We start from the raw sequence: 27228 nt of genomic DNA, 5'->3' as shown, positions 1-27228 counted from the left end.
CGAGCCGGGGAGGAGGAGGAGGAGGCAGCAGCTGCCTGGGGAGAATGGGGTGAGCAGGAGCGGGGCGAGGGGAGTGCGGCGGGCCATGGGCCGCTCTCCTTCGGTTTTGGTTTTGTGGTTTTTTTTTGCTTCGGGAGTGGTTTTTTTTCCCCTCCTCCTGTTGTGGTTTCTGGGTGAGGCCGCCCCGAGCTGCCACCTCATTTGGAAGTGCGTGCTGAGGTGCTGCCGGGCGACGGCCTCACCCCGAAAGGGCTTCCCTCCGCAGCGTTTCCACGCGGGAAGGGTGGCGCGCGGCCCCCGCGGGTTTCCCGCACCCTACAGCCGGCAGCCTCGTCCCCGCTCCCCTCCCCTCCCCGCCGCTCCCTCCGGCCGCGGCCACCGGTGAAGCCCGTGGTCACCCCGAGATGTTTGCAGAAAGGCCTCTTCCCGGGGGGGCTGCCCGGCGCCCGAAGGTGCCCAAGTCCGCGGCTTTGCACTGCGGCGCGTTCCTTGCACGGGCGTTGGTGAGAAGGTAGCTGCGCGGGGGAGGAGGAGGGCGTACCCACCGGCGAGAGGTTCGGCGCCATGCGGCGTGCAGACACCGCATCTTTCCCGGCTCCGCCGCTGCCTCCCGCAGCACGTCCTCCCGCAGGGTCCCCTGCGGGCAGAGCAAGGCGCAGTCCCTTCTGCAGCACCCGGGAGGATTGTTTGTCATAAAGGCAAAGCCAATGGCTCCACTATAAATACCTCGGTGCTTGGGGAACTGGAATTATATTAGAATAATTGAAATTCCAGAGGTGAGTATTTTCTAGAGCAAACGAATCCGAAAGGCATTCGGATGAGGGCCCGGAAGGCCCGGCAGAACGTGGCTTACAGGTCCCCGCTGCTGTGTCATAACAGATCATTTTCCCCAGGGTGAAGTTTAACGCATGTTTGATTCCTCAGGTGATATTCCTATTGTTCTTTGACACCATGTTTTAATAAACAGAGTACCTTTTCTTTCAGCCAGCAAGCAAATTTTATTTGATTGACTGCTAATGTCGATTAGACAGTAACAATTAAATGCAATTCACAAAGCTGGAGGAAACTTTGTATCTTACCAGAGAAACTGGAAATTCATTCTAGGCCACTTTCAGTTCTGAAAACCGCACCTTTGATAGCAATGTCCTTGTCTTGATAAGAGATGTTGGGTGACACGTAAGGCTAAAAAAAATTGTGCCAAAGGGCTTGGCGCATGGCAAGTAAAACTATAGAAGGCAGGCATTTAAGGACGGAGGGATTCTGAAAAAGAAATGGAGATGGCTAAGGATCCTCTAGGTAAGGAAATGGGACAGTTCTAATTAAAAATTGGTCTAGTTGACTTGTAATAAAGTGTGCTACTGCCATTTGACAAAATAGCTGAGGTGTTAGGCATGCAGATTTCACATGCCTCTACTGAATCACTGTTTTCCAGAATTTACACAGAAGAGTGATTAAAAATAGCTGAATTTCTAGAATGCTCTCTGCTTAAGAAGATGGCGTCCATTTCAGACAGCCCTGCATTCCAGTCAGGAAGCAGTGGATCCTGTGAAATGTGTACCTCTTCCGAAACATACATTTACATAAAAGTAATCTTTGTGCTTTCTTTGACAGCTGGTTGAAGAGGTTGTAATTGGAAAATAAATTTCTTTAAAGGTTCTGTAAGATATATATCTTTATTAGAAGCTTTCAGATACAGAATCGAAGCAGTTAAACCATGGATTATAATTATATTTTAAGCTTATTTTTATTTCCATTTTTCTCATCAACCCACTGTGCATGGAAAACTTAATGTTCATTTCAGAGAAGGACTGCAGTTGTAGAATGTGCTTTCGTGTATACTTGTAAAAGTAACTGCAAGGTTGTTTAACTTCAGACAGCCATTTGCCATGCTGCATTTGTATGAGCCCCACGGTTAGCAAATAAGGCCACTCATGACGGTTTATTCTATGACCATTTCAGCACGCACGATGTATGCGCAATCTTATGCGTTCAGACACAGGCAGTGCTTTCTCATTGTTCTTTCTGCAGGCTTGCTAGAGGCCAGAAATGCCTCACAGAAGCTTAGAGCCAGGCAAAGAATGGTGGTTGGAAACCTAAGTGGGAGCCAAGCTGAAACGTGGGGTGTATTGCACATTCTAGAAGTGATAATGAAAGAATGCCATTTTGGTATCTCTAAATGAGGTCAGTACACAGGATTATGGAATTGCTCTAGGGGGGTTTTATCAAGGAAGAATGTAATGAACATTTTCAAAGAAAAATTGTTTTCTCCACATGTGGAAATAATAATTTGTGATTCAAATCGTGGCTTGTCCTTTTTTTTCTACAAGATGTTTATACTTCAAAGTTTAGCGTTTTGAACTCCCTGATGCGTTTCTTGGCATCCCTGCTGGCATTTGAATGGGTTCCTTGTTGGTTGTGTCAGCACTGTGGGAGAGCAGGCGTGCTTCCTGGGTGCGGGTGGGAGCCCAAGCCATTTCCTCTACTAAGGATGAGACCTAAAGCGTACTGCTGTTTTCCTTCTCTCCTCTACAGCTGACTGGTTTCTGCTGGAGAGAGATCTTGCAGGGTGTGGGAGTAAGAATCAAAGCACAGTCCAGTATGTTATGTGACTGGCTGATCAGGGGTAGGTGTTGAGTGCATACGGTGGAACTCATCTGCTCCATACTTTACATATAGCCTCTGGAAACTAATCTTGGAGATTTATTTTCTTTCCTGATTCTCCAGAAGATACTATTAATTTGGTGGCTGATTTTTTTTTTTTTATCCTGGTAAGAGATTTACTATGAAGTGCCTTAATGTTCAGTGTTACTAGTAATGTATTTTAAGTTTAAAGAAGGGTTAAATGATGAGAGATAAGAAATTGCTCTCATGTTGGAGAAAGTTATTTGTTGGCTGAGACCAAAACAGAACTGTGAGAAGTTTAAAGAGATCTGAGCAGACTGAGTGGTTTGACTAACCACATTCAGCTCTGATAAATGCAGACAGTCCAGGCTGGAAGAAAATATTGCTTAAGCTACTTTCCCCCCCACCCCCAGCCTTTCTAAATTCAGTATGTGCACTTTGCCATGATCTCTAAAAAGTGAAAGATCACCTTCATAAAATCAGCTCTTACTAATACAGGAGGAATGTAATGAAGCACCATGTAAAAAAGTATGTTGAATTTTTTTTTCTTAATTTACATTAGCGCTATGGCTTCATTTGGAATGACTGGTGCTTACTGATCACCTCATTAAAGAATTCCCATGGATGTAGAATTGGAGGGGTAGAGAAGGTGTTTGAGTGCTGAGGAAAAACTTAAGAGAGTGCAGTAAAATGGGATACAATGAAATAATGTGATGCAGTAAAATAGTATCCAACCAAAAGGTTGTCCTCCAGGAGGACCGGAAATCTGCTTCCAATGTTGTAAAATACACCCCGAAGGAGGTTTCTTTAATATTCCACTGGTGGAACTACCAACCCCCATTCGTTTAGATTATCTTACACAGGGAACGTTAATTTTCTTACAACAACAAATAAAACCAACTATTACCAAAGGTATCAATATGAAACCAATAGCATATGCTTCAACAGCTGTATTCATTTAGGGAGACATATCCCTCATATAAACTTTCAAATTAGGGAGTCATGTTCCTCCTTTGTGGGTACTTTCCCACATCTATCTTGCACGGCCAGATCCCTGCGACTTCCAGATAGCAATACCCAAAAACCCAGAAGAATGCCTTACTCAGAATATGCAGTTCCTGCCTCCAGCTCTTCAGTCCGGGGATCAAAGTCCCTCTCCAAGAAATCCCGGTGCCGGCTGAGGTTCCTGGGATCCCAGGATCTGTCGAGCTTCAGAGGCAGAGTCATATCTGGGTCGCCAAAACTGTTACCGAAAATCGGGAATAAACCTCGTAACACCAGTGTAGTGTTAAAAGGCAGGCATTCTTTATTTACGGCGCCGGATGCCCGGGGCATCGCTCCTCCTAACGTGCTTACCTCAAAACTCATCGGCAGGACTTAAATACACATACAAAATACATAATCAGGAAGGGGATGTACACATGTAAAGTAAAAGGTGGAGACTTCCGAAAACTTATTAACATACCGTCCCTCCTCTTTGCGCAGACTCTGTTGATCCGGGAGGGGTGTCTTCTCTGGTGGTCGAGGGGAGGAAGGCCAGTAGTCCTCCTCGCTTCAGCTTTTCACCTTTTTTTCTTATTGTAAGTCCGCCAAACCATTGTATCGGTCTTACCTAGCTTGGTGGTTGTTCGCTTTCCTGCCTTTCAGATGTCGGATAATCTTTGGCCTTAGAAATGCTAATTTAGTGGTAATAACTCTATCTCTGTTTTCATCCTTAGTTCCTTTTGGTCTTTGAGCCTATATGTCTGTTCTTTATGTCACATTCCTTGTAGGTCACGTTGCTCCAACCTAAGATACATACTTATATTGCTAAGGTATATTCCAATTATTCTAAACTACAAATGATATATTATACCCAAAGTAATCGTTAATAACCTACAGGATAATACTGGGTACAAATAAAAGCATGTATCAAGGTTAGCACCCAAATTTAAAATTCAGAGTGTATAACGGAAATGCTCTTTGTTGCGTGCCCTGTCTGTGGTTTGCAGTTCGTTTCTTTGGAAGGTGCTGAGAGTGGGACCGTGGCAGCGTTGCAGAGCGGCGGGGTACTGATACGGGCGCCGAGGACATTTGGAGCTGAACTTTGCTCTGTCACGCTTTGTAGGGGATACGAGCGTTGACTGGCTAGTCAGAGAGGGAAAAGGGCTACTAAAAGAAATACTTGGACTTATTCGGGAAAAGCTGGGTGCACCCCCACCCTCCGCTGTCCGTATGGACGAGCTATAGCATAGCGTGTGGTTACTGCAGCTGCCCCCTATCGTTTGTAGCGGAAGGAGGGAACAGCTACTCAGGGAAAAATGCCAGCGGGCCAACGCCGCACGGGCGTGAAGCGACCTGTTGTCCGCCGCCCCAGTTTTCCAGCGAGCGGAGCGGCGCCGAGCAGCGCAGCGGCCGCCCGCCCCCGGGGCCGCCCGCCCCCGGGGCCGCCCGCCCCCGGGGCCGCCCGCCCCCGGGGCCGCCCGCCCCCGGGGCCGCCCGCCCCCGGGGCCGCCCGCCCCCGGGGCCGCCCTCCCCGGGGCCGCCCGCCCCCGGGGCCGCCTTCCCCCCCCGTCCTCTTGCTTTCGTTTTCGGCTGGGGCGGGCGGTGCTACGAGAAACGAAACTTGGGTGGCGGCGGCTGTGAGACTGCGGTGCCGTGGGACTGCCGTGCCGTGGGACTGCCGTGCCGTGGGACTGCCGTGCCGTGGCGGCGGCGGGAGGCAGCTCCGGGAGGCAGCTGCGGGCGCCCCGGTGCCGCGGCGCGGAGGTAGCGGCGGGGCGGGCTGCCCGCACGTCAGCTCCCGCGGCGCTGCCCGCCCGCGGCCGGGAGCCGGGGCCGCCTTCGGTGCGTGTCACCGCGGTCCGCGGGGCTCTGCGGTGTGGGTCCCCACTGGAGGGACCGGTTCTCATTCGGTCTGGAGAAACGTTACCGATCTCTTTTTTTCACAGGATTCGGTGAGTGAATCAGCATTTTCCTGCCAAGAAGGCTTCTCTAAATTCTCTGCGCTGCTTTCTAAATCTGTTATTCCAAGCAGTGAGTCCTCAAAAACAGTCGCAGATCAACCACTTGAATTAGCAATTAGAATTCGTTTTCCGTGAACTCTGTTACTGGCACCGGTTTTCTATGTCACATCACAGCAGCGGCCTGCCGGCTGTCTCTATACTATGCCTGGAAGCACAGACATATCTTTGAACGTTGCTTTGCAGAACCTTTTTGAGATTGTGTCAAAATGGCACGTGAGTATATGGAGAAGATCAACAACTACTGTCAAAAGCAGAAATTTACACTGGTTTATAGCGACCTCAAGATGACCGGCCCGTCTCATGATCCTGAGTAAGTTCACCATGCATGTCAGTAAACATCAGGACTCTTCCTGCAATGAATGAACTGGGTAAAGCTTGCGATCATAAACGGTAATTTGCCGAAAGCGTGCGTGTGGCGGGAGAGCTGGGTGAAACCAGAAACTGAGCGGTAGGTGGGTGGGGCCGATGTAATGGGGTAGAGTTTGAGGAGAAAAGAGTTGATGGCTCCTTCTTGGGAAGCAACTGCAGTGCACACTGGTAACCACACTGTGTTATGCGTCTGCCATGAAATCTCTCTGGGATTGGGGTAGGTTGCAGCAAGAATTTCAGTTTCTGACCTACACTAACTTAAGTGCTTTGATTTTTATTCAGTTTTACAAAGCGTGGGAATTATTTGTGACTTATGTTGTTAATTTGTTAACCATAAAGGTTGGGTGTATATTAACTCATGGGATACCAACATGTTTTATGTGTAGTTAATTTTTGAACATCTGTTACAGGAAAAGGGTCTTTTGCTTAAGCAATTTTGCTTTTACTTTTAGAGACAATTACAGGTGATGGGATACATTTTATTTTTTAACACAAATATGGTGTTTTGCTATTTTTTTCCCTTGCCAGAGATCATAGATACTCAAGATCTATGGTGTTTCCTTGTGTGGTTTTTTTTCCTTTAAATTTTTGCTAGTTTGCATGAAGACAAGCCTTATGCTAATAATTAGAATGTTCCTTTTAATGTCTTCCATGTTGCCAGCCAGCACTGTCTGTGCTGACTTATTCCTAGAACTGGCTATAGCCCTAGAATAAATTAGTAAGTATGATTGGGGTCTCCAATGTTAATCAGTTATCTTAATTTTTTTCCCCATGCAGCCCATTGAATTAAAAAAAGTAACCCATATTGCAGTAATGGCCCCAGCTGTGGTCACACAGCTACAACTTCGTGCTTCAAAAGTGATGGCATGGGACTAAAAGAATTTGCACACATTTCAAATTTACTCATTTAATCTCACTTCTTGCACTTTTTCACTTTTTCTGTGTGCTCTGCTACATTCACAAATATAAATCAACCCATTTTCTTGTATCTGGAAGTGATGCAACGTGTGACAGTAGTATCTAGGAAAATCCTGGATAACTCAGGCTGTTCCAAGGAGTACAACGTACAGTGTCTGGCTGCAGCGATGAACGCTGTAAACCTCCTTTGGTCCCAGTGCCCTTCCTGCTTACAGGATGTATTGGCCACTGCTGGTCCTGAGCTGGATCCTTAACTCTTCTGTGCTACGTCCCATCTCATAAGTCCTCCTGCAGTTGTCTGAGGGGTGATGCAGAGACACCTGCTGTCATCTCCTCCAGTCCTACCCTGGTTTTGGTGCTTGTAGCTGCTTCCACTGCAATGTTTGTCAGGGTCAGTGTTGAATGCAACATCAGGAGGTTGAGAGAGCCCAGGCTGGCTCAGCCTTGAACAGCTGTGAGCTTTCTTGGGCTGGGAACACAGTATGTGGGCAACCAGGCCAGTCCTGCCTAAACCTGTCAAGTCTGGGCAGTGCTGTTTAACTTGGGGTCCATGGTGGATAAGCGTGACTTTACATTTGGGACCAACTCATGTAACATTCATTCAGATAATCCTCAACTAAGATAATTAACTCGGGTCGGTCACTGAGACTCAGACTGCTGATTTCTTCAGGGTGCTTAAATAAAATGGCAAATGCTGGATGCAAAATCATAGCTGAATGTGTGTAGTATTCAGCGCTGTTGTGGTTTTGGCTGGGATAGAGTTAATTTTCTTCACTGTAGCTGTATAGTGCCGTGGTTTGGGTTTAGTGTGAGAATAATATTGATAACAGACTGATGTTTTAGTTGTTGCTAAGTAGAGCTTACAGTAGTCAAGGACTTTTCTAACTTCCTGTGCTCTGCTGGGTGCACAAGAAGCCAGGAGGGGAGGGGGCACAGCCAAGACAGCTGATCCAAACTTACCAAAGGGATATTCCATGTCATATGATGTCATGCTTGATATATTAAGTGGGTGGAGTTGGCCAGTGGAAGCAGTGATAGCGGCTCAGGGACTGGCAGCATGGGTCAGTGGGTGGTGAGTAGTTGCATTGCTTGTTTTTTCCCCCGCCCCCAGGGTTTTGAGGCCCTCTCCCCCCCCCCCCCATTATTTACCTTATCATACTGTTACTGCTAATTATTTTAATTATTAAACTGTTCTTATCTCAAGCCATGAGTTTTCTCACCTTTGCTCTTCTGATTCTCTCCCCCATCCCACTAGGGTGGGCAAAGTGAGCGAGCAGTTGTGCAGTGCTTAGTTGCTGACTGGGGCTAAATAACCATGACAAGCACTACATATGGGTTGGCTAATAAACCTGTTCCCAAAGAACGACCCACATTTCTTTTTTTTTTTTTTGTGTGTGTGTGTGCTGTTTCTTATGTGTAGAGCATGTGGCACATGGTGGTGTGCCTTGTCCTATTGTTTACCTTCTTAAGGCTTGCTTACACAATGACTGCAAGCACTATTCTGCATCTGCATTGTTTTCCACCCGAACGTTTCATTAAAGGGAAGTGGAGCGTGAAGTTGGAATAATGGAAAAAGTGAGTTCCTGAAGTGATTCCACTATTTGAGACAAATTGCCCCACAGAGAAAGTCGTGATGTTATACCTAGACTGTTTCTTTGTGTGAATCTATCTTGTTGACTGTGAGCTTGTGTATCTATAAGCTCTGCTACTATCTGAAGTACAGATGTACCCCAAGGTTATAATGGTCACTTTAACTTGATGCAAGTCTGTGCTGCTGCCAAAAGCAGAAATGTAGTTATTATTTTCTCCTCTGTTGCCTTTTGTGCAAAGGCAGTAGCAGAAACATTAGGTATTTTGAGGTAAGATCTGGGTAGAGAACTGATTTGGCTGAAAAACCAACCGTTCGTTATTAGGTCTCTGTGGTGGGTTGACCCCAGGTGGCAGTAAAACCCCCAGTGAGCAACTCACTCGCTTCCCCACAGTGGGACAGGGGAGAGAATCGCAAGGGTGAAAGGGAGAAAAACTTATGGATTGAGATAAAGGCAGTTTAATAAGTGAGGCAAAGCTGTACGTGCAACCAAAGCAAAATAAGGAATTCACTCGCTGCTTCCCATTGGCAGGCAGATGATTAGCCATTTCCAGGAAAGTGGGGCTTCATCATGCACAACAGTTACTTGGGAAGACAAACATGAGAAGGAACTGGGGGTGCTGGTTGACAGCTGGCTGAACATGATCCAGCAGTGTGCCCAGGTGGCCAAGAAGGCCAACAGCATCCTGGACTGTATCCGGAACAGTGTGGCCAGCAGGAGCAGGGAGGTGATCGTGCCCCTGTGGTCGGCACTGGTGAGGCCGCACCTCGAGTACTGTGTTCAGTTTTGGGCCCCTCACTACAAGAAGGACATTGAGGTGCTGGAGCGTGTCCAGAGAAGGGCAGTGAAGCTGGTGAAGGGTCTAGAGCACAAGTCTTATGAGGCGTGGCTGAGGGAGCTGGGGTTGTTTAGTCTGGAGAAGAGGCGGCTGAGGGGAGACCTTACTGCTCTCTACAACTACCTGAAAGGAGATTGTAGTGAAGTGGGTGTTGGACTCTTCTCCCTAGTAACAAGCGATAGGACTAGAGGAAATGGCCTCAAGCTGTGTCAGGGGAGATTTAGATTGGATATTAGGAAAAATTTCTTCACTGAAAGAGTGGTCAGGCACTGGAACAGGCTGCTGAGAGAGGTGGTGGAGCCTCCATCCCTGGATGTGTTCAAAAAATGTGTAGACGTGGCACTTCAGGGCATAGTTTAGGAGACATGGTGGAGTTGGGTTGACGGTTGCACTTGATGATCCTAGAGGACTTTTCTAACCTTAATAATTCTATGATTCTATGATTATAACCCCAAATGTCCCCCCTCCCGTCTTTTTCACCTGGCTTTTATTGCTGAGCATGATGCCATGTGGCATGGAATATCCCTCTGTCCAACTGCCCAGGTTGTGTACCTTCCCAACTTCTCACATACTCGCAGCCTACTTGCTGGGAGGCCAGAACGTGAAAAAAGAAAAGACTGATGCTGTGCAGGCACTGCTCAGCAATAGGTAAAAGGTTGTGTTATCAACACTTTTTTAGTCCTAGATCCACCATGTAGCACCATACCAGCTGCTGTGAAGAAAATGACCTCCATCCCGGCCAGACCCTGAGCTGTGTCGTTCCCTGTTCTGGCTCACGGTGTTGCTGTATGGGAAGCAGTGTGTGCACAGCTGTGCAGTGGAGGCGGAAGGGATCAGTGGTTGAGTGTGAAATGGCAGGACTGTTTTTTTGTGTTTGTTTTCTGGGACTGCCTTGAAATTCATGTCTCATGAAGCACTATACCTGGTTTTTTTTCAGTTACTAAATAGTGTATGTAGTAGCATATCAAAGGTGAGTGTAATGTCATGTCTGGATTCATGAAATCAAGATTTATCTAATCTTTCCTTTCCATATAGTTTTGCTGTGATGAGATGTGAAGCCCTAACACTAGGACACAATCTTGCCTGTAAAAATTCTGAGCTTATGCATTCTTTTGCTTTTAAAAAATTAAATACTTTTGCTTTTAAAATGCAGTTAAGCATTTTAAAATACTGTTAGAACTCAAAAAGTACGTGCATTAGGGAGGAAACATTTAAACTATTTCTAATAAATAATTATGGTAATCAGGAATTAGATGTAGTAAAAACACATGAATACTTAAATACCTCCGCAGTTAACTTATAGTGCTTTGTAAATAATAACCTTCTCAGATTCAGCTTCCTTTTTATTAAGTATATATGAGACAAAAATGTGACAATGTCTTAGAAAAGTCTCCTTCGTTTGCAGGTTCACAGTTGTGGTTAAAATAAATGATAGAGAATATGGTACAGGCACTGGTAAAAATAAGAAGGAAGCAAGAGCAGTAGCAGCAAAAAAAACCTGGGAAATGATTGAGAAACAGGTGAGCAAACTGTGGGAGTTAATTTTTTTTTTTTTGCTAGTAAAGGTTGAAGATGAATCTCTAAAAGTACCGAATGAAATATCATAATCTTCTTCAATTTTGAAGAGTTTTTGTTTATTTATTTAAGTAGTCTCTGTTCTGTCTTATTCAGTGTTTTTCTACTTCTTATCACTGAACTATTTTCCTTATTGTTCTACTACCGTGTTGGTATATAATATCAAAAGTGTTTCCTCCTCTGCTGTTATAGGAAGATGAAGAAATATATTTGCCTTTTTTAAGCTGCCTTGGTATATCCAGAGTGGATAGCGTTCCTTGTTAATCTTGGCAACTGTTCAGTAATTCAGTGTCTTCAAAACATTTGCAGGGCATTGTTCAGTGTGTTTCCTGCCGCTCTGCTCATACAAGTGCTTACTTTCACTTGATCTGACTAATTTTTGTTTCGTTTCATTATATTTTTTAATGGTATAGCTGATTCTATACTCTCTACCCTTCCTTGATTTAGTTTAGGATTGAATTTTGCTCCTCTGCTTTCTGTGTTTTGTGGTAGCCATTCTTTAATTTTCTTTTTGACTCTGAACGCTTAGCACCTTTTGAGTGAAATCTTTCCTTACCTGTTTCCGCATGCTTTTTGCTGTGTCATCATCATTTCTTTAACAAAATTACTGCATGTTTGCTAATGTATTATTAATGCTACCTAATCATGAGATGGCCAAAAAGTCCTGCTTTCCTCTCTTGCACATGCAGAGGAGCATTTGCAGCCCTTGCTAATGGCAGCGTCAGCAGCATCTGCTGCCATCCCCTTTCTTGGCTTTGGTCAGGCTGTGGGAAAATTCAGAAGGGAGCATTCGGGTTTTTTTTTCTGAGACATTGCACAACTCCTTCCCTGTTTTTTTCTGAAAAGAGGTGGGAGAAGGCATGGTGATAGGTTTATAAGACGTTGGTTCAATACTTGGAAAACTGGATTTACATGTTTTTGGAAATTCAAAATGTAATAATTCTGGGTTGGAATGGCTGTCCTTTGCCACAAGGGACTCTGTTAATTTAAACTTGGGATTTCTTAAAAATATTTTGAAATGCTGACAAACCTTGCAGCTATATTAGATGTTGTGCACTGTTTATTTTAATCTATTTATTAAGCTTAAGTTTTTAAGTTAGCTATTTTGGTTTGTTTTTTTTTACAGCCAGAGACTCCTTCAAATACACAAGCTGCAGAATTATTGACAACACAGGCAACCTTATTCCATGTATTATCTGGTGACTATGTCAGCATGCTAAATAGGTATTCACAAAAGACGTTGCAAACAGTTGACTATACTACCGGAAAACGTACTGGAGATGCCCATGCTCCCATGTAAGATGTACTTTTTCTTTGTACTTGCTTTTATTACTCATTTGTGTTTACTAACACTGTCATTAGTTACCCTGAATAGTGTTAGAACAATCTTTAGAAATACAAGTAAAATTTGGAGGTAGTCTGGAGAAAATCCAGTGGAGGGACATTGAGGAGGTGAAGGAGTTGGAAGATCCGGCATAGGAGGAGAGGCTAAAAGGGCTGAGTTTGTTTAGCTGAGAGAAAAGATGGCATGATGATAAAATGATAGTCAGTCTTGACAAATTGTCAGTTATCTTGGTTGTAGCTCTGGCACCTTTGTGGACCTCTTGGCATGTATTTTGGAGACCCCTAGGAACCAAGTGCCAAGGAGAGCCTGTTTGTGTCCCCTTCTGTATGCGTTGCAGTCAGTGAGTTGTAGAAATGTTCTACTTAATGACAGCTGAGGGATAATAAGGAATATGTACATATTTTAACTCTCCTGGCAATATCTGTTGGAAAACTCCTCTCTTCCCCTGCAAAATCAGCCATCTTAAAACATAAACTGTGGATAATTTGTGGTTGTGGGTGCATATGATATGGTGCTTTGAAGAGTTCAACCTTAAAAAGCACTAAATATTCACTCTCTGAAAATTGGTTATCTTGAAGGCATGTCAAACTAGTTATCTACCATTATTAATTAGAATAAATGTATATTGGAAATGCTGTCCTGAAGATGTAATCTTAGATTTCCATTCTGTAATGTTGGTTAAATGTAGCATTTAAAATCAGTAAATTAAGACTTGTCATAGAGGATATAAGACTTTATTCCCTGTTGTATTTTACAGATTTACTTGTAGCTGTACAATTAGTGGTTCTGTCTATGGAATTGGCCGTGGAACTTCTCTAGCTGCTGCAAAACAAGATGCTGCAAAAAACGCGTTTGAGAAGCTAAAGGCGCAAGGGGATCTAACAGTATGTGCTGTATTTAGCCTGAGGACAGAAGTTTAATTCTTGTATCTTAAATCTTTGAACAGATTTCCTCATTGCATTTAAAAGCATGTTCCATGGATTCCATGTAAGAGGGAAACAATTCATATTTTCGTGGATTGGTTGGGCTTCATGAGTCTGTTGGCAAATTTTATGTTGTGTTTTTATATTCAATTGCTGGATTAAAAAACCCCCACAGTTGATATCCCTGCGTATTTCAGAATATGTGCATGCTTGAATGACAACATATCAGACCATATATTAATATTTTTCGAATTCTGACTACTCTAATATATTGGTTGTCTCCTGTGTGAAGTGTTATCGAGATGACAGGCTATGGACATAAATCTCTTACTGCCTTCTGTTGGATCAAAAATCTATTGTGAAATGCGAGAAATGCAAAGGCAGAAGTGACGGTCAATAGGACTTGCCTTCTGTAGTGTTTCAAGGTGGAGTCTAGTGAAACAATTGCCGACACTGTCCTTTGGAGAGCAGAGTTGTTGTCTTCATGTTGGCAGTCATGTTTTCATATGTGCAAAATTTATCACGATTCTAATAGTGATCCAAAACCAGTTCTGAAATGCACAGAACAGTACATATGGAGTAATTTAAATGAAGTGTAATTCAAAGGGAAGGAAGGCAGTATGGGGAGGAACAGTAGTTTAAGTACTGTTTTCATTATTTGGCTGTTTACTGTGAATTTTAAGTGCTTCTTTTATTCTTGATTTTAAGTTAACCATGTAATTAATGGCCTATTATAGCTCTAGGATCCTTCCTTAATATTTTCCTGTATTGTGAGCTCATGGGTCTTTGCATTTTCATCAAAGGCTGAAATATACTAACTCTGTACTACAGAACCTCTGTAGCAATTATTCTAAATTTGGGGTGGGTTGTTTTGGTTTGGTTTTATTTTTTATTGATTCCTAGCGGTGTCTGTGTTACAAACAAAATGTAACTAGCAAAAAGTAGTAAAGGCCCAGTACTCCTGAATTAAAAAAAAAAGGGTCGTCTTTGTTGGCTACCATTGAAATATAAAACCTTAAGATTTTTTACTTTTTTGTCAGGTTATAGTCTCTAACAATTGAAGGGGTTGCTTTTAATGTTACATATATGCTCTTGCGACGGGGGCGGGGGGGGCGGGGGGGAAGGGCGAAGGGCGAAGAACCTCTACGAAGCATTTAGGATTAATTTTTTTGGTTGACTCTGATTTAGTAATCCAGGTTTTCAGGGTTTTCACACTGAGGATGTCGAATGTCTTTTTGTACAGACTCAGATTCTCAGTTCTGCTGATTAGATGTACCAAAGCCTTATGTATCTCTCGTTTTCCACACAGACAATCATGTATGCAGTAAAAAATGAAAATATTTCCTTTTAATAACTGTTACTCTTATCCTGATTTTTAATAGATGCCAGACTCTACTTCTGCAAATGTGTGTACATGGTCTCAATACGAGCAAGAAAATGCTTACTGTGACAGGGCCTGGTGTTTCTCTCCTCTGGGTGGAAGTTAGGCGATGCCTTTCTTCTGCAGGGCTTTGAATGTTCAGTGCACTTAACTTTCACTTAGGGCCTTGTAATCTTCCCTCCCCACTCTTTGAATGGCAACTTTTTCACTAGGGATTTTTTTTTTACATAATTTCGTTAACTGTTCTTGTTTTTTCTTTTTTTTCAGGTGGGAAGTGAAAAATCTCAGTCTGACTCAGAGTAAGTTGGGTTCACTGATAATGTGATAGCAAAATGTATTTACTGGTCTTAGAGGGTCATGTGAGCTAGTTCTAAATAAAATCTGTCATAGCTTCTTTATTGCAGTATAAAGCTATTTAATTTGAGCTTATATTTCTTAGACTTCAGAGTAAAAGTTGTTGTACTTGTGCAATTTTATTGGAGTCGTTATTGGTTAGCTTATAATGATTTTAGAGCTGTTTGATATATTTTGCCATGAGTAGTTCTTTCATAAGCATTTTTACTCTGATGTAAACAGAATAACCTACCTCATTCAGTAGCATTCATGCCGTTTTTGAAGCTCATTTTCCTTTTGTGACACTCTCCTGAACTCAGTATAATTCAATTTTGTTACTTTCCTGTGCTCCGCATTGTGCTTTCCTCTTTTTTTTTTGTCCTCTTTTTCGTTCACCATAAATCTTCATTTCCACCAAAGGGAAAACTTGCTTAGTGAAAGAAAGTGAATATGCATAAAGTTTCCTGTGTGATTTGGGAACCCTAGATCAAGCCTTCTGTGTCCAGCAGTTGATTTGACTGCAGTGCCACTACCACTTTTTTTTGACCTTTGTGTGATTGTAAAGCAAGCTGATACGTACAGTGCTAGAGGTGGCTGCACTGCCTCGAAATAAACATCTGTGTTTAACCTGTTTAGTAAAAGGATATACTAGAATCTATATTATACGTGTATCTAGCTATCATGATATCCCATCGTAGAAATAGATGAGTATGTTACAAAATTTTATTCTTTTATTAGCTTTCCAGCATAAAGTTTTTTAGTTTAGATCAGTCATGATTGTCAATGCTTTTTCAGGTTTTGCTTTTAAAAACTGTGTCTTTTCTTACGCTGTTTTTTTTCTGGTGGCAATCATTTTATTTATTATTGTGTTACTTTCACCTGAAACTAGTCTATTATTTTTCAATAACAGCAGTAGTTGCTTTGAAGACTCAGGTTCAAAGTTCGTAGTAAAAATGAAAGACATGGAGATACGTGAAAAGCCTTCACCTTCTCAGGTATAGTATGAAAATTATCTTTCTCAAAATTACATTTTAGACCCTGAATAGAGCAAGCTTCTTGTCAGCGTGCAGCATCAGTTTATTCCTTTATCCACTAGTCACTAGAAAACACGTGCATTTTTCTGAGAATATTCAGTACTTCCTTACTGTTAATCATTAGCCATTTATTTCTGTACTGTGGACCCAATTTATGTACTGGTGACCAAATGGGCAGTACTCCCAAGAGAGGGGATCAAACTAAGCTCATATTCTTCTGGGGGAAGAATGGTGATGTCATACATAGCATATGTGAAAAATTTTAAGCAAAGGTATGGCTTCATTCTTATTACGTTGTTTATATAAGGTATGAAAACATTCATAGACAATTCCTAGATACATTCTCAGACACAGATTAAACTAAGTACAGTGCAAGTATTCAGGATATCTCAGTTAGGTTTTTTTTTCTTTTTCGTATAGGGAGATGCACAAAGTTCTGCCCCAAAATCCAGAAGGTATGTGTTTATTTCTAGTTTGCTATTTCCCATAAACTACATTGCAAAGCACTTTAGTGTTTCTATACGAAGTGAAGAAATGCCACTGCTGGGAGGTGTGTTTCTTTTCTCTTGTAACGTATTAGAAAAACAACTCGTTATAAGTTTTGCTTTTATCCTTGTTGAAGAAAACTGGCAGCTAATTTTGACAATGTAAGAAAAGAGGAAGAGAAAAAAAAGATGGCAGATTCACATGATGAAAGTTTGACAGATTTGGGCACAGATACCAGTGAGCTGAATGGAAGTACATTAACAGTGAATGATAGGTAAGAAGGATATATTTTTTTTTTTTAATAAGATCTGCATGGTAATTACCGTATGTAGTGGTCTAGATTTGTTTGTTGATTTATAATGGAATGTGGGAAAATACTGCTGTAAAAATAATTTTCAAAGAAAATTGGTATTTGAGATTTTTTTTTAAATTCAAATATAATATAGAAACTGACATGCAATGATATTTAATGCTTACAACCAAAAGTCGTGTGTGAAGATGTGAGTGTAATTTCCCTACATGCTTTCAAGGGTCAGTTTTCCTTGTTTTTTAAATCTTCAGTACTATGATTTAGACCTGTATAGCTGCTGAGTGATCCCTATAGAATTGTATTTCAGCAGCTGTGAGAGATCTGTCACAATAATTTTTATATAAATTCAATGTTAAGTATACTTAAGTTATATATCTCTTTTTTTTAAGGTTTCTTCAGTGTTTTAAAAATATAGAGCCTATTGGTGAAGGTGGTTTTGGGAATGTTTTCAAAGCAACAGCAAAGCTTGATAAGAAAACCTATGCAGTCAAACGAGTTGAGTTCACAAAGTACGTACTATATATTTACATCTGTTTTTTTTTTATTTTAGGACAACCTTTATCAAGATTTTAGTAGTTTGTTTTGTCTCTTTAGTAATCCCAGGAGTATTTAAGCAATTTTTATTATTAATTGTCCATTTTTTCTAGTAAACTCTTTATTTCTAAGCGAAGCTGAAAACAGCATGCAACTTTGTTAATTTTTGCGTGCACTGGAAAAATTTCAGATGCAGCTGCAGAAAAAGTAGATTTGTTAAGTTCTACTTTCCTGAATACACTAATGCTCTGGTTATTAACGTTGCAAAATGTATTTGAAGAAAACTTGCTGATTAATAAAACATTGAAAGTAGCGCTGTTACTTTTGACAGGTTACATGGAAAATTTACTTCAGTAATGCATAATGACGATAATTAGGGAAAAGAGAGAAAAATGAAAGCAATCTATTTGTGTTTTGTAATTAGAAAATGCTTTATATACGACCCATGTAGTCATTATTCTCACTCTGTGTTTCTTGGCCTTTATAAATCTCAGCAGAGAATTATGGTCTTAATTTTTGTTTTAAAAGGTAATTTTCTGTAACCAGTACCTAGTGGCATATTTTATCAGCAGATGAAAAACTTGAATTTCTCTTAGGTAATCTATTTGAAAAGTTTCAAGTTTTGGAGATACTTGTCCCTTATATTTTGTAGCTGCCCTTCCAATTCTTGTGTTATTCACAAAAATATGTTATTTTCATTTGAATTGCATCCTGAGAACTATACTAAAAAACATGCTACTGATTCTTCAAATAAAGGCTGCTGGTCTACTGATGGGTTTGAACTTACTTCACTAGGCAATGTTACAAAAACAAGCGGAAGCCGAATTTAGGAAGAGTTCTTCATGAGTATCTACACTGACTTCTGTATATCTAAACAAACTTAGCCCTGAAAAGAAAACATGGGTGTTTGCTACATTGTGTTTGGTTACCTAATATAATCACGTATTGCAACTATCTGCTTTTGTCAGCTTTTTTGAGTGGGGCTTTCATTTCTAATAAGGCTAAAACATTTTTGTAACTACAATTTTGAAGTTGTATGAAGGACAATATTACATTCTTTTTCTAAATTTTCTAAGTCAGTGTAAAACTGTCTGTATACTACTACTTGAGATAATTTCTTTTATTTAACTTAGTGTTATATTTTCATAGGAAAATGACATTTGGAGTCTTTTTTTTTTTTTCCCCTGCCCCTCCAAATAGGGATGTAGAGCGTGAAGTGGAAGAACTTGCAAGACTTGACCATGAAAACATAGTGCGGTATTACTGTAGCTGGAAAGGTAGAGACAACATAACTGATTCAGAACCAAGGTAACTATGAGATAGTAGTTTGCACTCAAACTTGTTTGCCATAGTGAATTTCGTGATGTAAAAAGAAAGGCTGATGATTGGTTATAAATCATTATACAAATATAAATGCATGCACATACTTTCATACTTATTGTTAGGAAAAAAATGCACAGTACTTTTCAGCAGCAGGTCATATATGACTAAGTATTTGTATCTTCTTTTCCTTGTTGAATAAGATACATTATGTAATTTTATCTTTCTCCTCTCTCAATATACAGAACTTACTGAATATATAGAGGAGCATAAGAATGCAGAACTCAAAAATTTGGGGCTAGAATTAACAACAGAAACTAAGAAATTGTCTGGCAGTTGGCTGCCAAATTCCTGATCAGAAGTTTCCTTTTTTTAATAAGTACTGGACAGCCAGTAGCTCTCATAGGTTTAACTATTTCTCTAAGTTACCATTTTAACCATGATGCATGAAACAGTTTTGGTTATTGAGAACAAAAATACTAAATGAAATGCTCTTTTATTTAGAGGTAGTCTTTCAACACTAAGACTTCTGGGGACACATTAGTAAGAGTTTTACTTGTAAGTTAGGTTATTAGCTTTTCAAAGCTTCTCTGGTAAGCTTTTTTCACTAGCTGTAAATTCATACCCTTCAGATAGGTTGCCACACTTGCCTAGAGCCATAAAATATTAATGGATTCAAAATTATAGTTGGCATGATATCTGTCCAGTGTGCTCAGTAAATGAGGAATAAGATGGGGGGGAAAAAAGCGCCTTGTATCAAACCCCAACCATTAATATGTTGGAGTCTCAGTATCACTTGCCCATTTTGTATTGAACAGTTTTTGGGTAAAAGACAGAAAAGAAGTCCTCAAAGCTGAGGCCCCAGCCTGGAATTCCGCTTAGTGCCCTGACCTCAAGGCTACAGAGAGTCCCAAGACACTTAATGCTGCTTCTTTCCATGCCTCAGGCATTTTTATTCCAGGGCACTCAGATCACAGTGCAAGTAGGAAAAAGTGGTGCCTCTGCCTCCTCATATTGACCTTCCCCTCACCATCTCCAGCCTCAGCCTATCCTGCGGGCTGATGGTGAGGGAACTCTTCTGGAAAGCTGTTGGTGGGTGAATATATTTCATCTAGATTTCCAGCTTTTGGAAGGGTTTCTTGCAGACTGTTGTCAAAGATGGTCATCGTACTACCTTCTTGAAGGGACAGAGATTGAAAGAATGTGATCATTCTGGGTAGGAGAGGAAGGCTAATGCTGTGTTTGTTGAGCAGAATAGAGAATACCTGCCAGGGACTTGCAGCACTTCCTAGGGGGCAAGACAGGAGCCAAGGACAATGTTATTTCTTCCTCTATAGGACAGGCCTCTAGGTATGCAGGGAGCAGAATTTGGGCACTCAGAAAACTTTTAGTGTGAACAAGGAAGCAAAATGTTAGGAATATTCATGGGGTATGTAGCAACTGAGCAGGGATTCTTTAGTTTGCAGTTCTATGTATTTATATCTAGTACAAATCGGTCTAGGACCTTTTTTTAAAATCAAGAGACTTGCAGACTTTGTTTTGGGGAACTCCAATAATAATTAACAAAAAGGTTTCTTAAAGGAGAAGAACCTGAGAATCATTGATGGCTTGGGATGAATTGTATCTTGCCAATTTCAATACTGTATATAATTTTCTTTTGCAGGCCAATGATGGTCAAAAACATTCTCTGCCTTTTCATCCAAATGGAATTATGTGAACAAGGGCCACTGGGAAACTGGATTGAAAAGAACAGACGAGACCGAAAGTATCATGAGATGGCACAAAACAAATTTTTACAAATACTGAAAGGAGTGAAATATATTCATTCTAAAGAGTTAATTCATCGAGACCTCAAGGTAAGTTAGACAGGTAATTAAAAAAAGTTAGATAAAACCAGTACTTATTGGAATTTCAGAAAACTTTAAATTGTACTAGTCTTTGTTTAGTCTCTTATGTACCCTAGTAGTGTGCCTCTTTTGATGTTGCTAGTGACTAACTTTTTTTTTCAGCAACTGCTGGACTTCATCCTAAAATCAGAAGGTGAACTGGAGGATCTCAGAACGCAGTAGTTCAAAAAATCAGTAGTCATCAGTTAACAGGCACTTTCAGTGTATTATGTGTTACTGGGCCACAAGACTGCCTATTGGAAAAAGAAATACTAACTTTACTCTATAAAATAATTAAGGGAGAAGTTGACTCTGGGAAGTTCTTGCCATATTGTAAAGGGATAGTTTGTCTATCCTAACACTGTGTTTGGTAACAACATACTTCAGTTGCTCTTGTATTACATATGCATACAAATATTTGAATGCTACTTTTTTGGATAGAATTTTAGTCTCTACAAGTGCACAATCATAAAAAGATTTTATTTCAATATAAAGATTATGAAGGACAAAGCTGCAAGCCTTCAGGGCTTCACATGCCAGATATAATGTTGCTTACAGGGTTTGAAATTGCTGGCTTTATGGAAAAGTCATTAGTGTGGTGGTATTCCTAAAAATGTCTGTAGTGGGTCACATTAAATACTGATCTAGGACATTGTTCTCCTTGTGTAGTGGCTAATTCCAAACATCTAGAGAGTATTAGAGCTGAGAGATGATACAGTGATGCTGTCCTTGATGCATATTCCCTTCTTCTCAATACTTCCAGTAATGTGAAGTTTATGGACTTCTTGAGCCAGAGCTTGAAATCTTTGCATTTTGCATTCACAGTGTAGTTCCAGATCATGTTCACTGCCCACTTGTAGAATCTTGTCTTACGGATAGATACATTCATATCTTCTACAGCTTTTCTATTAGGCTTATTGCTACAATACTGGAACGAACCACAAATATAGTCATTATTTTCCCAAGTTGCCTGGGAAAAGGAGGTCTAATAAGTGCCTTCTCTCTTCACCCATTTATTCTTAGCTCTTCCCACTCTGCTTTGTATTTTCTTGCTCCCTCAGTCCTACTTCATTTTAATCTCAGCTCAATCTGCTACTTTCCCCTATTCCTATGAATCTGCTGCCCCAGTCCCTTGTCCATGGCATCCAGCTGTAACCTGCTTCCAAGTCTTATTGCTAACTTGTCTGTCTGCATTTGAATTTAGGAGCTTTTCTCCCCACTTTGACCTGCTGTCAACTTAGATGCTTGGTCATCTGAGCCACGTCCCAGAATCAAAGCTGCAGGGTAGGTTCAAGCTGAGATGCACCCCCTTTGTGCCTGGTATGAATGGAGTCTTCAAATAGTGTAGCCAGGTATAGATACTGTATTAAGTGTGTGTGGACGTGGTTATACTTGAACAGGAGAACGGCACTGGCCATTCTTGACACAAAGACCTCTTCCTGTTAAATGTTAAGTCTCTCCTGGCCTTACAGCTCACTGGAGTGGGCTTTGAGTTCTTTGAGTAACAGCTATTTGGTTTTGTTTTAATAGCATTCAGAAACATAGTTTCTTTATCTTCTTTGTGAAACTTCATTCAAGCATGTACAATTCTATTTTTAGTTGCTTATGACTTTGTAGAATTTAAAAATGGGAAGTTCAATGGAAACTTAAAAGCAATACTGTGAGATGCCTGTAGTAAGCCCGAACTCAGCAATTGACTTAGCACAGATAATCCTGCTGCGCCTAGGAGAAACTATGATATGAGTGGCATTCCATGAAAGCCTAAATGCTTTGCCCAAGTGTATCAAATGCTAGGGCTAGGACTGAAGACTACAAAACACTTCTGGATATGAAATGTTATATTCACAATGTATCTGAAGAGCATTAAAGCATGATACAGTTATGACTGAGCTAGTGGAAGAAAAAGTTGCAGATACCATGGCATGTACTACTTCAGTTTGTGTTTTAAAAATTAATTGAACTTTTTTCTGTTTCCCAAACCATCAGGTTCTTAATGCTAATGTCTGTGAAAAATTATCAAATTTTATGGGGAACACTTCTGTGGCTGATTATGCTTGACAATAAACCTTGGTCATATGGTGGTTTTTTTTTTTTTTTTTTTTTTTTTAATATATACATATAGCCTCAGAATATATTCATATCACATGAAGATAAAATAAAAATAGGTGACTTTGGTCTTGTGACTTCTGTGGCATGTGGGGCTCTGACTGAGAACAGAGGAACAGCAACATACATGGCACCAGAACAGGTAATTATCCTGCTATATTAGTGTCTAACTAGATTTGTATTGTAAACTCAGCATTGGATGTTCTCAATCCTAATCTCAGTACTAGAACATGTTGCCTGAAGTTGCCTGGTATGACTGTATATGAGGATAACTATTCTGGAGAGAGCTGTCTGCAAGCGTGGTAATTTTATTTTGCTATGCTAACCTACAGGGTCTGATGCTGCGTGCGGTAAGGAACGCCCTTGCAAAACCAGGCTGCCAGCCATGTGTTTCTGTTTGAATTTAGGACCTCTGGTAACTGTGGCATTTGAGTCCTATTTGTTTGTTGGAGTTTTTTTTGTGACAGAGAGATACTGGCGTGCCTTATCTGTATAGGTCTGTAGAAGTCTTAATTTCAGTGTGTTTAGTGTGACATAGTAGTCACTATTTAGCAGGTCTGTAGCAGAAAGGGTTAACAAGTAATGAGAAGATCAAGCAGGGCCAGTCTGGTAGCCCTGGGGAGGAAATTTCTACTGATTTCAGATTTTGCTTTAAGAAGTGCTGTCCAGTTGGATGTGATGCCTATGTTGTTCTTGTTCTAATCTTTGTAGTTCGGGGGAAAATATGGAAAGGAAGTAGATATTTATGCACTGGGATTAATTTGGTTTGAAATTCTTTCGGCATTCAGTTCTCAGCATGAGAGAAGTAAGGTATGTAATCTTTAAATTAAAAAAAAAGTCTTGCTGTCATTGTTTTGCCTCGCTTGCAAGTGTCGCACAATGATTGCATGCTAGAAGGAGTCTATATATCTAGAGTATTGTCTCCATTTACATTTCCTCCCTGTAAGTCGTCACACCTCAGCTGAAATGTAATAACTGAGGTAAATATTACTGGTTTTATTTCACTTTTATCCTACTGACATACACTTAAAGCCTGAGCATGCCAAAGAATAATGTCTAGCAAAAAAGATTTCAAGTTTCTGATAAGTCTTTTTGTTTGATCAGAGTATTTGAAGGGAATATTTTTCTAACTTCAGAAAATAAAAATCATGTACGGGCAAGTTTTGTCTCTGCCACACTCTCATCTTCACTGCACAGTGGAGCAAGAACAAAGTTTCTATAAAGCCAAAACACTTGCAGTTTTCCAAAATGAAAACAAAAGTGATTTGGAATCACTTAATTGAAAAAGATGTTACTTCAAGAAGAAAACCAGTGTTACCTGAGCTTTTTTTTTGGAACAGGTATCTTTTATGTATTTTTTGCCTTTTTTTTTTGGTACTTTGCACTATTATTAGTGTAACAGCTCACATCTGCAAACCTGTGTATTTGTAGGACAGCAATATAGTTGCTGAGTATCTTGTCTAAAGTAATTGTAAGATGTATGTACATGATTGGACCCAGAAGCTTCTGAACACTGTTAGCTTGGTTCTTTTGCTAATAGAAAACCATACCAACCTGTCTGCTCAATTCACAGGCTCAGCTTAGCTCTGTTTAGCTACCTGGTAGTATTTGCTAAGACATCTTGTTCCTGCTCACAGCTGACTGTGCAAGTCTGTCCACAGTCCCATGGTGTTTACAGTCAAAAGGGCAAGATCAATTACTCAGTCTGGTTTCCTTAAAGCATAAAAATCTTGTGTCTGTAGGCAGGTGGGGAAGTCATGTAGATGGAAAGTCCTGGGATATCCTCCAGCTGCTCCAGCTGCTCCATCAGCTTAAAAAATAATTTCACTTAATGGAGCACCATGAACTCTGTTGTATGGTGCTGGCAAGCCCTGCTGAAAGAACATCATGCAGAAGTGAAGCTGGTGATTATGAGCTGAGTAACGGGTTCAGCTGATGATCACCAGCAGGTAGGGTGACAGGCCTAAAGCTACTGCTGAAGCGTAGGGAAAAAGCTTGGAGTTCATGGGAGCTGCTGATTATAACGGCTTGCTAAGCCAGGCTATAGCATCCATAGCTAATGATTCAGGGTGCATAGCTAAGCGTGCAGCAATATGACTGTCATCTTCAGGTACACATTACACTTGTTAACAGCAAAATGAATGATGTGGGGATTTACCCAGAAATCTACATCACGTGGAAAAAAATAGTTCTTACCCAGAAACAGTTTTTGAAAGCATATCATTAGAAATCCTCTATGTTAGTTGCTCTGAACGCCACGTAGCATTTTCTGAAGTGACATTAGAAATAAGTATGTGGTACTGAACAAGGTAATAGGAAGCGCACCTGCTTGGCTTGCAAACAATGACATCCAAAGTCAGAAATTTAGCCGTCTTTTTTTTTTTTTAATGTGGTGAGAGCATATAAACCCACTACTTTCAAATTAAGGAAAGACAGATAATGGTTCTGAAATAGAGCGCATTGCTGAAGCAAACATCATTGCAGCATGTGAAGCTTTTAAGCTTAAAAAGGGGTGAGAGTTGATGACAAGATCATAAAATCAAAACAAAATACAACTAAATGGAAAAAAACCTTTCAAACTGTTTAGTTACTTTCGTCTTGAAGCCTTACCTTTTCTATAGATTTTCATTTTCCCAATTACTTAGGTAAATTATATGGGTCATAAAGTGAGATGCAAAACAGAAACAATAAGAACATGCTGGAACTGTTCTCTTTTATGACTTTCAGGTATGGACTCATGTTAGAGAATGTAACCTTCCAGAGAGCTTCACCAAACGGTTTCCAGCAGAGGTATGGGATTTTAATACATTATTTCAGTTTATTTACTCATAGAAAATCATCAACTGACATTTAATTTCTTTTTGTAGGCACCCATAATCAAAAAGATGCTTTCAGGAGAGCCTTCAGGAAGATACTCCGCATCTGAAATACTTACGTTTTTAGAGTCTAATAGAGCCAACTCATTTAAAATTCATACTCGGTAAATGCTAGTCTAAAAGGCTTTCAGAGTCTGTTTTCATCCAGAGTTTGGTGTCTGTTGAAACTGATGAAATGATAGTAAATGTCAGAAGCAACAGCCAGACTTTTAGGACATGTCTTTTCCTTGGTGTTTTGCCTTCCTGCCATTGAGGAGCTCGTCAGCCAAAAAGGTCACATCACTGTTCACGCCCACCAGCTCCAGACCAGGACAGCATACTTCTGCAAGCAATCACTTGTGGTTTTTACCTGGAAACACAAGTTGTGGATGAGCTGAACTATGTCGTACAATAACTACAGGAACCCAGTCCTTGTCTCCTAGAAGATTAAGTTGATGTGGTGCTAACAGGCCTGTAGCAAACACCTGTATGCATGCTCGTACCATGTGCTGCATCCGTTATGAGTTGAGGCTATCTATTGCTTTCTGTGGAAGAAGTGCTGTCTTGAGCTATGTGACTCAGACCTTTCTCATTCAATGATGTTTTTAAATAGTTACTCCAACACTCTCATTAATACCAAGACTAGTTTTGGTATAAAAGGTACTAGGAATAGGTGTGTGTTATTCTTCATTGAATTTCTGTTCTTTAAGGTGAACTTTCTTCTCTATACATACCTGTTGAACACCTAGCACCTTCAGTGCTCTGGAATTTAAAAATACATACCTAAATTCTCAAGGAAAGCTTTCTTTTAGTGTTAAGCATTCAGCTTCTAGGAAATCTAGTTTAGATGTGTTCTAAACTTTTGAAAACCTTAGGTTTTGAGGTTTCCCCCCCCCCCATCTCACATAGGAACACTTAAGGTGCTCTTAATATAGCAAAATTCTCCAGTTTTCTCAGTAATAACCAGCTGAAAGCCTGTGCTGAGAAAGCACCTTAAAACAGAGTCTCCCATACTGTTAGGTTTTAATCCCTTATTGTAAGGGGTAGGCATGCCTCAGTATTAGCAAGTGTACCGAATACCTCTAATGGCCTTAGTGTCAGCCCCAAAAAATGTAACAGCAGTTTGCCTGTTACTCTTTGAAGTATGTAACTAAAGAGTTCAGACTGGTCTGGACGAGAAGAATTGTGTGTCTTTTCCCCTTGCCCTGACTACCACACAGGCACATTAGTCCTTCAGATGCTTGTCTTTGAGCAGTATCTTGTCAAACTATTCATTGCTGTATAGCCCACATAACTCCATAAAGGCAAATGAGTGGAGATTCCCCACCAGAAAAATATGTACTATGTCAGGTAAAGTACTGTATGCTTTTTTTCTGAAATGTTAAATGGGTTAAAAGTGGCTGTTTGATTAAAAGGAATAATACAAATGAATGCATAGTAATTTTTATATTCTTGCTGATTTGCCCTAAGTATTGGTTGCTAAATAAGAATCTGATTTTACATCCTTTTATAAGGCCTGAAGTTTGTTTTTTGTTTTTTTTTTTCCTTATCATGAATCACAGACACGTACATGCATTTCGCTATTCTGGACTAGTTAGTATTTCTTGGCAGTGGTCAAGATCTGGGATAAATGATAGTCTGACACAGACAAAATACCACTAGTTCCAGTTCCTCTTCGCTTTCACCCATAAAACTACTCTTATAATATGAAAATTGATATGTGACAAACTTTGGCTGAGCATCCATTACAGTTCTTGGCCAGACCATCCACAATACCATTACCACCTCAATGTTAAGTA

At 40.7% G+C, this 27228-nt stretch overlaps 1 protein-coding gene across 8 annotated transcripts; it reads left to right on the top strand.

The window, feature by feature from the left end:
• Positions 1–3: 3 nt before the first annotated feature.
• On the top strand, positions 4–26942 carry EIF2AK2 (eukaryotic translation initiation factor 2 alpha kinase 2). 8 transcript variants are annotated; one of them, XM_064445877.1, is made up of 18 exons: positions 15–49; positions 2029–2181; positions 4108–4202; positions 5553–5937; positions 10747–10861; positions 12043–12212; positions 13019–13145; positions 14833–14864; positions 15809–15893; positions 16353–16387; positions 16555–16692; positions 17118–17237; positions 18463–18570; positions 20246–20438; positions 22591–22716; positions 23286–23384; positions 25302–25364; positions 25442–26942. In XM_064445877.1, the coding sequence occupies exons 4-18, from the start codon at positions 5834–5836 to the stop codon at positions 25556–25558; spliced, it is 1632 nt and encodes a 543-aa protein (XP_064301947.1). In that variant the 5' UTR covers positions 15–49; positions 2029–2181; positions 4108–4202; positions 5553–5833; the 3' UTR covers positions 25559–26942. The 8 variants fall into 8 exon arrangements, with proteins under 8 accessions (XP_064301952.1, XP_064301947.1, XP_064301948.1 ...); XM_064445882.1 differs by lacking the exons at positions 2029–2181; positions 4108–4202 and having other exon boundaries at positions 4–49; positions 5811–5937; XM_064445878.1 differs by lacking the exons at positions 2029–2181; positions 4108–4202 and having other exon boundaries at positions 28–49.
• The last annotated feature ends 286 nt before the right edge of the window (positions 26943–27228 follow it).

This window comes from Phalacrocorax carbo, chromosome 3, assembly GCF_963921805.1.
Source record: "Phalacrocorax carbo chromosome 3, bPhaCar2.1, whole genome shotgun sequence".
Classification (NCBI taxonomy): Eukaryota; Metazoa; Chordata; class Aves; order Suliformes; family Phalacrocoracidae; genus Phalacrocorax; species Phalacrocorax carbo.
Note: the sequence above shows the minus strand (reverse complement) of the source record. Positions and strands in the feature narration are given on the sequence as shown.

Excerpts from the sequence above, each read along its gene's own strand:
- EIF2AK2 (XM_064445882.1), top strand. The coding sequence starts at position 5,834 with ATGGCACGTGAGTATATGGAGAAGATCAACAACTACTGTCAAAAGCAG. Across the intron at positions 5,938-10,746 it reads GGCCCGTCTCATGATCCTGA|GTTCACAGTTGTGGTTAAAA; the intron begins GTAAGTTCACCA and ends CTTCGTTTGCAG. Across the intron at positions 23,385-25,301 it reads CTCAGCATGAGAGAAGTAAG|GTATGGACTCATGTTAGAGA; the intron begins GTATGTAATCTT and ends TATGACTTTCAG.